Source organism: Hypanus sabinus, chromosome 8 (genome assembly GCF_030144855.1).
Source record: "Hypanus sabinus isolate sHypSab1 chromosome 8, sHypSab1.hap1, whole genome shotgun sequence".
NCBI classification, from domain to species: domain Eukaryota; kingdom Metazoa; phylum Chordata; class Chondrichthyes; order Myliobatiformes; family Dasyatidae; genus Hypanus; species Hypanus sabinus.
Genome location: NC_082713.1, coordinates 83,857,358 through 83,869,589, shown reverse-complemented (window position 1 = coordinate 83,869,589; position 12,232 = coordinate 83,857,358). Strand labels below are relative to the sequence as shown.

At 40.5% G+C, this 12,232-nt stretch overlaps 1 protein-coding gene across 2 annotated transcripts in view; it reads left to right on the top strand.

Moving 5' to 3' along the window:
* LOC132398272 (MICOS complex subunit Mic27-like) overlaps positions 1 to 12,232 on the top strand; it is a 65,622-nt gene that overhangs the window by 22,900 nt on the left and 30,490 nt on the right. For both annotated transcript variants that reach the window (XM_059977442.1, XM_059977443.1), the window contains exons 2-3: positions 5,861 to 5,965; positions 12,039 to 12,158. In XM_059977442.1, the coding sequence (XP_059833425.1) occupies positions 5,861 to 5,965; positions 12,039 to 12,158 (225 nt within the window). The remainder of the gene's footprint in view (positions 1 to 5,860; positions 5,966 to 12,038; positions 12,159 to 12,232) is intronic.

The window sequence follows — 12,232 nt, the reverse complement described above, 5'->3', positions numbered from 1 at the left end:
GCTTACCCATGGAAGGCTCATTCAGAAAGTCATGAGGCATGGGATCCAGAGAAACCGGTCAGTGTGGAATCAGAATTGGCTAACTCACACAAAGCAGAGGATAGTAGAGGACAGTGATTAGTGGTGTTCCTCAGGGATCTGTTCTGAAACCCTGCTCTTTGAATTTTATCAGTGATTTGGATGAGGAAACAGAGGGGTGAGTTAATAAGTTTTCAGCTGACATGAAGATTGGTGGATAGTGTAGACAGTTGTTGTAGGTTGCAGTGGGACATAGGATACAGAGCTGGGCTGAGAAGTGAAAGGTGGAGTTTAACCTGGAAAATCTGATGTGATACATTTTGTAAGGTTTAACATGAAGGCAGAGTACAAGGTTAACGGTAGAATTCTTAGTGTGAAGGAATAGTTTGATTTCAAGTCAATAGATCTTTCAGAGTTGCCAGGTTGATAGGGTGGTTTCGAAAGTGTTATGGTGTGTTGGCCTTCATTAGTTGGAAAATTGAATTTAAGAGCCTTGAAGTGCAGTTTGAAAAAAAAACTCTGGTTAGACCACAGTTGGAGTATTGTGTCAGTTCTGGTTGCCTCATTATAGGAAGAATGTGGAGGCTTTAGAGAGGATGCTGATGATATTCACCAAAATGCTGCCTGGATTAGAGAATGTCTCATGCAGACAGATTGAGTGAGTTAAGGCTTTTCTTTTTGGAGTGAAGGAAGAGGAGGGGTGACTTGATTGGGATGTATAAGATTGTAAGAGGCATTGACAGAGTGGCCAGCCAGCTCCTCTTCCCAGGGAGACAGTGGCTAGGAATAGAGGTAATCCTTTTAAGGTAAGTGAAGGAAAGTTTAACGGAGATGTCAGAAATGATTTTTTTTTTAATATAGAGTGGTAGATGCCTTGAATGCACTGCGAGAGGTGGTAGTAGAGGCTGACCCATTAGGGAAGTTTAAGAGACTCTTAGATAGGCACATGGATGCAAGAAAACTGCAGGGTTATGGACTACGTAGGAGGAAAGAGGTAGATTGATCATGGACTTGGTTAGAAGGTCAGCACAGCCTCATGGGATGATGGGCCTGTATTGTGCTGAGGTGTTCTGTGTTCATTTATGGTACTCAGAAAACTTCTTGATTTCTCCATTATTGTCCCTAGGAGTATGGTTTATCCCACTAATTGAAAAGACTACAAGAGGAAAGGATGCATTAGATATTATTAGGAAGAAGCTGAGGAATCTTCAGTCTTGACTCTGGATTTTGTGGGAAACCTGCTGATTTGCACCTAATGCCTTCCCTTACTTAGTGCTGCATGCTGATTATCATTTGGAAGAAGCACAAAGTGCATGAAAGTAGGAGCTTCATCTTCAAGAATGAACCAATAATTCAACCACTAACTGAGCTGGTGGAATCCTGAGTTAATGGAAAGTGTGGCTGTCAGTATTATCAGCAGGCACTTTTCAATAGTGTGCTCCCTGATTACTTGGTTTGGCTTTTACCAAAATAACTCTCTTCCAGATATCATTAAAGCTTTGGTCAAAAGAGCTGGGTTCCAGTGGTGGGTATCGTGGAACCATTGTAAAACTAAAATAATTGGGTGTCAAGGGGAAAATCCTCTGATGATTTAAATTATATGTTCCAAAATGGAAGATGGTTGTGATTATTAGAGTTTATTCACTTTGCCCTGGATATTCCTACAGCAATTTCTTCTTTCAATGTTTTGAGCCCAGTTGTCTTCAGTATCTTCACCAATGGCATAGGGTCACAGTGATGATAGTTGCTATTTATTCCATATTTTGAGTCCTTGAGAAATGAAGCAGTTCATAACTGAATGGTGCTGCAAGTGCCAAGTGACAATGAATGTCTCCTCTTGACACAATTATATTACCAGTGTAACAAAGGTGGTAGAAAAAATGTCAGGTCACCATTGATCGATTTGGGTCAGCCGAATACTGTGGTTACAGGAGTAGATCTACGGCTAGGGAAAATGCAGTAACCCAAACACTTTCTATTCCACCATATGCAAAACAGAATTTTAAGAGCGTGAAAGAATTGCCCATATGAGTTCTCAAACTCAACACCATCAAAATAAAGTAGCCTGCTTGATAGCTTCCAACCCACTGCCCCAACTCTTTTCTCCCTCCATCATCAGTGTACTCTGTGCTTCATTCACTCCATGCTATTAAAGCTTCTTTGACAACACTTCACGATGTCTGCCACTTAAAATCACGAGGACAGCAGGTGCATAGGAAGACCACCTGCAAGTTTCTCTATATAAGAAACTTCCAGCTGTTAGCATTTACCAGCATAGTAACAAAAGTAATAGGACACCAGCCTTCATGGCAGGTTGCCCTTTCTAATGATTATGTTCTTGCTCTTCTAAGCTTATTCCAATAAAAGTGCCTGATTTGAGGTGACTTACTGTGAAATAAGAACAGTGAATGAAAATTTTAATTTTTAGCAACATTTTCCAACTAATAGTTGGGTTCTTGTGTAAGGTCTGTAACTGTTTAAGAGCATATTTTGTGTAAAATGGGTTCCTTTTGTATTTTTAACATAGTGGTGTTTAGATTTCTGCTCGAGAAAGAATTGACTTCAATTTATGCACAATGAAATAAAGCTTTATGTATTTGTTGCTAACTTGAAGCAACTTCTTTGAACTGTTGCTCATTCAGAGCACTCTGTGCTACAGAACAATAAATTGCTTTAGCTTTGGAGTAAAGACATTGATCTTGCAGAAACCATATTTAATATTATTAATTCTGAAATAACCAATTGCATATGATTGTAAATCCTGGGAATGGAACTGTGTTAACAGCTTAACAAAAGGCTGAGATGGTTTTAACATGGAGCTTATGAATTTCATTGACCATTAATTTTGGCATACAGTATTTGGGTATCATTTAAAAACAAATCTCAAATTGGGACTGTAACACGATTAAGTCATGGCAGCACACCACGCCATATGTTTGCAAAAGTAAATTTGAGTATATAGTGCAGTGTGCTACACAGGTTGATAGGGTGGTAAAGAAGGCATATGCTTATTAGTCAAAGAATTGAGTTCAAAAGTCAAGAAGTTATGTTGCAGCTTTATAAAGCTTCAGTTGGGCCACATCTTGAGTATTGGTTCAATCCCGATTGCCTCATTATTGGAAGGATGCCAAGGGTTTGGAGAGGTTTTAATGGGATGCTGCCTGGATTAGAGGGGGTGTACTATAAGGAGAATTAGGACAAACTTGAGTAGTTTTCTTTGGCGGATCAGAAGCTAAGAGGAGATCTGATAGAAGTTTTAAGGTTCTGAGAGGCATGGAATCAGAATCAGGTTTATTATCACTGGCATGTGTTGTGAAACTTGTTAACTTGGCAGTTCAATGCAATACATAATATAGAAGAAGAGGGGAAAAATAATAAATAAAAATAAAGACAAGGTTTGGGATTCAATTCTTAAATCCGTCAATTCAATCTCTTTTTGTACTCGTCATTGTCTCCTGCAGTTTAAAGTCATCCACAGGGCTCATATGTCCCAAACCAAATTGGCGAAGTTCTATCCTGATATTAGTCCCTGGTGTGACAAATGCAAAGGAGGTGAGGCCTCCCTTTCCATTTATATTGGACCTGTCCTACTCTGGACAGATATAATATAATATAATATCTTCTTTATTAAATTGTCATTTGGAACCTGATTCTTTGATCGCTCTTTTTGGAACTCTTTGAGACCCTGACAAGCATTTGACCCCGGCTAAACAACGAACATTGTCTTTTACCTCTCTTCTAGCCAGACGAACAGTACTCCTTAAATGGAGAGATGTAGTTCCCCCTACCCGTGCTCAATGGCTTAGGGATATTATGTTTCGATCTCGAAGAGATTCACTACTCGCTTTCTAATAAGGACATAAAGTTCCAAAGGGTGTGGGGATCTTTTCTCGAATATTTTCATAACTCTCACCTAGATTGACAGGTGTTTGTTCTTTTTTCCCTTGATAATCGGACCCTACATTTCCAGCTTTTTTTTTGACTTTTGTTTTTTCTGATCAGGTAGCAGGCTGCCCCCTCCTTTTTTTTATTACAATATGTGGTTCTGGGGTAATAAAAGTGTATCTCATATAATGGTTGGCTTGGAGTTGGATAGGTGATGGATTGGGTGCTTTTCTTTCTTTTTCTCTTTTTTTTCCCTTTTTTACTATGGGTGACTTGCTCATTTGTTAAGACATGTATTATTGTTATTTTTGTTTATATAGCAATGATCCTTCTATATATATAATTGATTTTCTTTTCTTCATTGGAGTTTGTAGAAAATTATAAATAAAATATTTGTTAAAATAATAAAATAAATTGCAGTATATGTATTTTGAAATCATGCAAAAAAAAACAGAAATAATATATATTAAAAAGTGAGGTACTGTTCACAGGTTCAATGTCCATTTAGGATTTGGATGGCAGAGGGGAAGAAGCTGTTCCTGAATCACTGAGTGTGTGTTTTCAGGCTTCTGTACCTCCTACCTGATGGTAGCAGTGAGAAAAGGGCATGCCCGGGTGCTGGAGGTCCTTAATAATGGACGCTGTTTTTCTGAGACTCTGCTCCTTGAAGATGTCCTGGGTAGTTTGTAGGCTAGTACCCAAGATGGAGCCGACTAAATTTACAACTCTCTGCAGCTTCTTTCGCTCCTGTGCAGTAGCTCTTCCATATCAGACAGTGATGCAGCCTGTCAGAATGCTCTCCACGGTACATCTATAGAGGTTTTTGACTGTATTTATTGACATGCTAAATCTTCTTCAAACTCCTAGTGAAGTATGGTCGCTGTCTTACCTTCTTTATAACTGCATTGATAAGCTGGGACTAAGTTAGGTCCTCTGAGATCTTGACACTCAGGAACTTGAAATTGCTCACTCTGATCCCACAATGAGGATTGGTATCTGTTTCTTAGTCTTACGCTTCCTGAAGTCCACAATCAGCTCTTTGTCTTACTGACGTTGAGTGCAAGGCTGTTGCTATGACACCACTCCACAAAATGGCATATCTTGCTCCTGTACGTTCTCTCATCTCCATCTGAGATTCTACCAACAATGGTTGTATCATAGCAAACTTATAGATTGTGTTTGAGCTATGCATAACCACACAGTCATGGGTATAGACAGATTAGAGCAGTAAGCTAAGCACACAATCCTGAGGTGCACCAGTGCTGGTCGTCAGCAAGGAGGAGATAATAACACCAATCTGCACAGATTGTGGTCTTCTGGTTAGGAAGGCGAGGAAGATAGAGTAGGCAGCCAGTATTGTTTTCCTAAAGTTGGAATATCTCATAACAGAAGGTATACATTTAAGGTGATACGTGCGTATTTTAAACCAAGTGGGGGTACCTGGAATGCTGTCTAGGGTGGTGGTGGAGGCATTATAGGAGCTCTCAGGCAAATGAATGTGCAAGAAAAGAGAGTTTAGTTTTTGCAACAGCACTTGACCAAATTCCATCAGACCCCTGATTTTAATCCAGTTGTTCATAGATGTAAATCAGCAAGCAAATATAACCACGAACTACAATCTAAAATCATAGAAATATGAAGTATGTCATTATTCTCTTTCAACTTGCAACAAAAGCAAATTGAATACCAATGATGACATACTTTATATTTCTGTGACTTTAGGTTGTAGCATTAGTATTTTGGAAAGAATTTTATTTGGAAGAATTGTGTATGTTGTTTAAATGGAAAGCAAATTAAGGATATTTTCATTATACAAGCAAAGCCAAAGCTGTAATTGTTTGTAATGTGATGCATGGTAAATACAAGCCGAGAACGAACAGATAAATTTAGTTATGAGTGTTGATAATGACTCCAATTGGTAAGAATATTGATTAAATTTATTTTTAAATCTCCTCAGGTTGTCAGATTGTCAGCTCTTCCAGCAGGTCTTGGACTAGTGTCATTCAGAGTATACGCTTCAAGCAAAAATCAGTATGATAAGGATCCCATCAAACCTGACCAGGTGTGGGTGTTTTATTTTGCTGCTTTAGATTTCATCGGATTTTAGGAAATATTTTAATAAATAAAACTTCTTGTTTGTTTATAACATTGAATGTATCACAAGTTGGACCTGAATAATTTTAAGTGAGATCTTGCAACCTGAAAAAGTATTTCATTAACAGAAATATTCCCCATCTTAATTTACTTGTAAATGGAAGACAAATCTTTATTCAGTTCACTGGCATCAGGGGTCAATGTGATTGAATTCTAAGTTCTGATTCAGATGCAGGGAGAATAGTGAAACCCATGGGAATGATACACTCTGAGAATAAGTTTGATTGGATGCCTAGCTGTTAGTAATGTGGGATAATGTCATAGCATTCAAGCTGAATTCCCCGAGTCACCTCTGGTATTTATAATGCACCTTTCATATGAAAGTATTTTATTGCCACTTTCTAGTAAGTGGTCACTCTTGTATTGAGGGCAAATCCAGCAGCAAATTTGTGTACAACTTTGAATAGTGCAACAGATTTTTTTATATGTATGAAGATGATTTGAAAACGGCTTTTCTGATGGTGCAGCATTCCCTCAGCATTGTACTGAAGTGCCAGCACAAGCATGAATTGCTCTTGAACCAATCACCTTCTGAGCAACTGTTGGGTGTTCTTAGGAGACAGTTTACCTGCTGATGTCTATTATAAACCCACAGACTCTCACAGACCTGTTACTTGTAAAAATGTCATCCCTTTCTCTCAATTCCTCCGTCTCTGCTGCATCTGCTCTCAGAATGAGGTTTTACATTCTAGAATGAAGGTGATGCCCCCCTTCAAAGAAAGGGGGTACCCTTCCTCCACCATCAATATTGGCTTCAACCGCAACTCTTCCATTTCACGCATGTCTGCTCTTACCCCATCCTCCCACCACCCTACCAGGGATAGGGTTCCTCCTGTCCTCATCTACCACCCCACCAGCAAGTAATTCTCCAGAACTTCTGCCATCTGCAACGGGATCCCACCACCAAGCACATTTTTCCCTCCCCTGCATTTGCTGCTTTCCTATGGGATTCCTCTGTCCATTCGTCCCTCCCCACTGATCTCCCTCCTGGCACTTATCCTTGCAATCGGTACAAGTGTTACATCTGCCCTTACACCTCCTCCCTCACTACCATTCGGGGCCCAAGCAGTCCTTCCAGTTGAGGCGACACTTCACCTGTGAGTCTGTTGGGGTCATATACTACGTGCGATGTTCCCAGTGTGGCCTCCTGTATATTGGTGAGACCTGATGAGGATTGGGAGAGCATTTCACACAGCAACTATGCTCTGTCTGCCAGAACAAGTGGGATGTCCCAGTGGCCATCCATTTTAGTTCTATTTCCCATGCCAATATGCCCATCCGTGGCCTCTTCTACTGTCATAATGAGGCCACAATCTGGTCAGAAGCAACAACACCTTGTATTCCATCTGGGTAGCCTCCGATCTGATTTTCTCTCACCTTATCTCCTTGCCTGCCCATCTCCTCTGTTTGGTGCTCCACCCCCCCCCCTTCTTTCTTCCATGGCCTTACTCTTCCCTCCTATTAGACTCCCCCCCCCCCCCCCCCTTCTCCAGCCCTCTTTCACCAATCAACTTCCCAGCTCTTTACTTCATCCCTCCCCCTCCCGGTTTCACCTATCAACTTGTGTTTCTCCTCCCCCCCCCCCCACCTTTTAAAATCTACTACTCATCATTTTTTCTTCAGTCCTGCTGAAGGGTCTTGCCTCGAAACATTGACTGTGCTCTTTAACGTAGATGCTGCCTGGCCTGTTGAGTTCCTCCATCATTGTGTTGGTTAGATCTTACACTGACTAAATGATATTTACCAATTGCAGGTCTTGTTTTAATGGCATGTGAACCCTATTTATGCTTTGTAAAACAGTACCTTTATTTTGCTGTATGTTCTTAACCAAATGCAAGAGTCACCAAGCTGAATTCATGCATGTGGTTGAGGAGGCTCTGGCTTATGCTGGTGTGTCTGCACCACCCTGTGGCACAAAGCTGCTACTGCTCTTGAGGTACCGCATACCAGTCATATTAGCCTATTTATTACACAGAATTAGACTTAAATATTAAGCGTCATATTCATTGACATGTTTGAATCTTTTCTTTTTGTGCCTCTAAAGTGCCCAGATGAAAGAATATTGCATGAATCAAGCAAGTTTAGAAAGATAAAACTATGTAAAGTATGTTTTGAGGATGACACAAATGCTGTAAAGAAGTAAAAGGGTAAACACCAATTCTATATAGCTCAGGGCATCAGAGTTCAGAGTTCAATCCCGGCATCCTTTGTAAGGAGTCTCTGTATGTCCATCCCGTAGAATGCATGTGTTTTCTCTGGGTTCTATGGTTTCCTTCCACAGTCCATTGGCACACTAGATAGGTTAATTGGTCATTGTAAAATGTCCCATGATTAGGTTAGGGTTAAATCTGGGTTGGGCGGTGTGGCTCAAAGGACTGAAAGGGACTATTGTATGTACACTGTAGCTCTAAATAAATAAATAGAATGAAATCCACAATTTTTCAATAATTATCTCCTTTTTGAATATCTTCAGTAATCTAAACTCTTTAACCAATTTTCCACACTCAGCAAGCTATGAGTAAAGCAAATTACATATTGCATATTGTAAATGAAGGATTTGGAATTAGAGTTTAACTGCTAATTCAGTTATAAAAACTGTAGTGTGTCCAGTTTTATGTCTGTGTGTCCGGTTTATGTCCATGATTATTTTAATGCAAGGAGTGTTGTGAACAAAGCAGATGAGCTTAGAGCGTGGATCAGTACTTGGGGATATGATGTGGTGGCCATTACAGAGACTTGGATGGCCCAGGGACAGGATTGGTTGCTTCAAGTGCTGGGTTTTAGATGTTTCAGAAAGGACAGGGAGGGAGGCTAAAGAGCTGGGGGCGTGGCTCTGTTGATCAGAGATAGTGTGACAGCTGTAGAAAAGATCAACGCCATGGAGGGATTGTCTACAGAGTCTCTGTGGATGAAGGTTAGGAACAGGAAGGGATCAGTAACTTTCCTGGGTGTTTTTTTTTATATAGGCTGTCCAATTGTAACACAGATATCAAGGAGCAGGTAGGGAAACAGATCCTGGAAAGGTGTAATAATAACAGAGTTGTCATGATGGGAGATTTTAATTTCCCAAATATCGATTGGCATCTCCCTAGAACAAGGTGTTTAGATGGGGTGGAGTTTGTTAGGTTGTTCAGGAAGGTTTCTTAACACAGTATGAAGATAAGCCTACAAGAGGAGAGGCTGTACTTGATTTGGTATTGGGAAATGAATCTGGTCAGGTGTCAGATTTCTCAGTAGGAGAGCATTTTGGAGATAGTGATCATAATTTTGTCTCCTTTACAATAGCGTTGGAGAGAGATAGGAACAGACAAGGTAGAAAAGCATTTAATTGGAATAAGTAGAATTATGAGGCTATCGGGCAGGAAATTGGAGGCTTAAATTGGAAACAGATGTTCTCAGGGAAAAGTATGGAAGAAATCTGGCAAATATTCAGGGGATATTTGTGTAGAGTTCTGTATAGGTACGTTCCAATGAGACAGGGAAGTTACGGTAGGGTACAGGAACTGTGGTGTACAATGGCTGTAATACATCTAGTCAAGAAGAAAAGAAAAGCTTACAAAAGGTTCAGAAAGCTAGGTATTGTTAGAGATCTAGAAGATTATAAGGCTGCTAGGAAGGAGCTTAAGAAGGAAATTAGGAGAGCCAGAAGGGGCCATGAGAAGGCAGGATTAAAGAAGACCCCAAGGCATTCTACAAGTATGTGAAGAGCAAGAGGATAAGACTTGAAGGAATAGGACCTATCAAGTGTGACAGTGGGCAAGTGTGTATGGAACCCGAGGAAATCGCAGAGGTACTTAATGAATACTTCAGTATTCACTATGGAAAAGGATCTTAGTGACTGTAGTGATGACTTGCAGCAGACTGAAAAGCTTGAGCATGTATATATTAAGAAAAAGGATGTGCTGGAGCTTTTGGAAAGCATCAAGTTGGATAAGTCACCAGGACCAGATGAAATGTACACCAGGCTACTGTGGGAGGCGAGGGAGGAGATTGCTGAGCCTCTGGTGATGATCTTTATATCATCAATGGGGACAGGAGAGGTTCCGGAGGATTGGAGGGTTGCAGATGTTGTTCCTTTATTCAAGAAAGGGAGTAGAGATAGCCTAGGAAATTATAGACCAGTGAGTCTTAACCTGGTTGGTAAGTTGATGGAGAAGATCCTGAGAGGCAGGATTTATGAACATTTGGAGAGTTTTAATATGATTCAGCGTAGTAAGCATGGCTTTGTAAAGGGCAGGTCGTGCCTTACAAGCCTGATGAAATTATTTGAAGATGTAACTAAACACATTGATGAAGGAAGAGCAGTAAATGTAGTGTATATGGATTTCAGCAAGGCATTTGATAAGGTACCCCATGCCAGGCTTTTTGAGAAAGTAAGGAGGCATGGGATCCAAGGGGACCTTGCTTTGTGGATCCCGAACTGGCTTGCCCACAGAAGGCAAAGAGTGGTTGTAGACAGGTCATATTCTGCATGGAGGTCGGTCACCAGTGAAGTGCATTAGGGATCTGTTCTGGGACCCTTACTCCTCGTGATTTTTATAAATGACCTGGATGAGGAAGTGGAGGGATAGGTTAGTAAGTTTGCTGATGACACAAAGGTTGGAGGTATTGTGGATAGTGAGGAGGACTATCAGAGGTTACAGTGGGACATTGATAGGATGCAAAACTGGGCTGAGAAATGGCAGATGGAGTTCAACCGAGATAAATGTGAAGTGGTTCATTTTGGTAGGTCAAATATGATGGTAGAGTATAGAATTAATGGTAAGACTCTTGGCAGTGTGGAGGATCAGAGGGATCTTGGGGTCCGAGTCCATAGGACACTCAAAACTGCTACGCTGGTTGACTGTGTGGTTAAGAAGGCATATGGTGTATTGGCCTTCATCAATCATGGAATTGAATTTAGGAGTCGAGAGGTAATGTTGCAGCTATATAGGACCCTGGTCAGACCCCACTTGGAGTACTGTGCTCAGTTCTGGTCGCCTCATTACAGGAAGGATGTGGAAGCCATAGAAAGAGTGCAGAGGAGATTTACAAGGATGTTGCTTGGATTGGAGAGCGTGCCTTATGAGAATAGGTTAGGTGAACTCAGCCTTTTCTCCTTGGAGCGATGGAGGATGAGAGGTGACCTGATAGAGCTGTATTAGATGATGAGAGATGTTGGTTGGGTGGATAGTCAGAGGCTTTTCCCCAGGGCTGAAATGGTTGCCACAAGAGGACACAGGTTTAAGTGCTGGGGAGTAGGTACAGAGGAGATGTCAGGGGTAAGTTCTTTTTTCAGAGTGGTGAGTGCATGGAATGGGCTGCCAGCATCGGTGGTGGAGGTGGATACGATAGGCTCTTTTAAGAGGATTAGAGATTGGTACATGGAGCTGTGTAAAATATAGGGCTAAGGGATATGTTTAGCACAATTGTGAGCTGAAGGGCCTGTATTGTGCCGTAGATTTTCTGTGTTTCTTTGTAAGAGTTTATCTGCCTTGCAGGAAAGAACAACAGGTCACTGGACTAAATCCTTTGATGCTTGGTGTGTGGAGAGAAAAGAGAGGAAATGGGTTAAGCTTTAGAATTTAGAAGAAAGGTGATTTAACTGAAGGATAACATTTTTCAATGATTTTGCAGGGAGTATTTGGTAAAGAGTCTTTAATCAGTAGATGCTTAAGAAGTTGGTCACTCAGGCATTGAGTGAAATACCTTTTTTTAAAGAGACTATGTCTTTTAATTCTCTACCTTTAAAAGTCTTTGGACACATCTTTTAAATAATAAGATTCAAGATGTATAGTAAAGTGTATCATGGTAAAGTTGACAAAGAAAATCAATCATGGTGGATGGTTGAAAATCAGTTTTGCAAGGCACAAAAGGCTAAATTGTCTTTTTTAGTCATGTGCTACTTCAACCTGTTTCAGAAATAGAATCATTTATACAAGATGTTTACAGCACTTATTCTTAAGAAAATGCTAATTTTAATAAAATATTTTCTTTTGAAGCTTTCAGTTTACAATGAACCTTCAACAAACTGCAAGTTTGTAGTCGAACAGCCAGGTCGGTTGTTGAAGGGAATTTCTACTCTGAGACAGTCTATTCAACCATATGCTGCTCAATGCAAGGTACAGTATGACACACCAATTATTTCATTTGTGCTGTATGCTATTGAATTTGACTGCAGGTTTTATTGATGAGA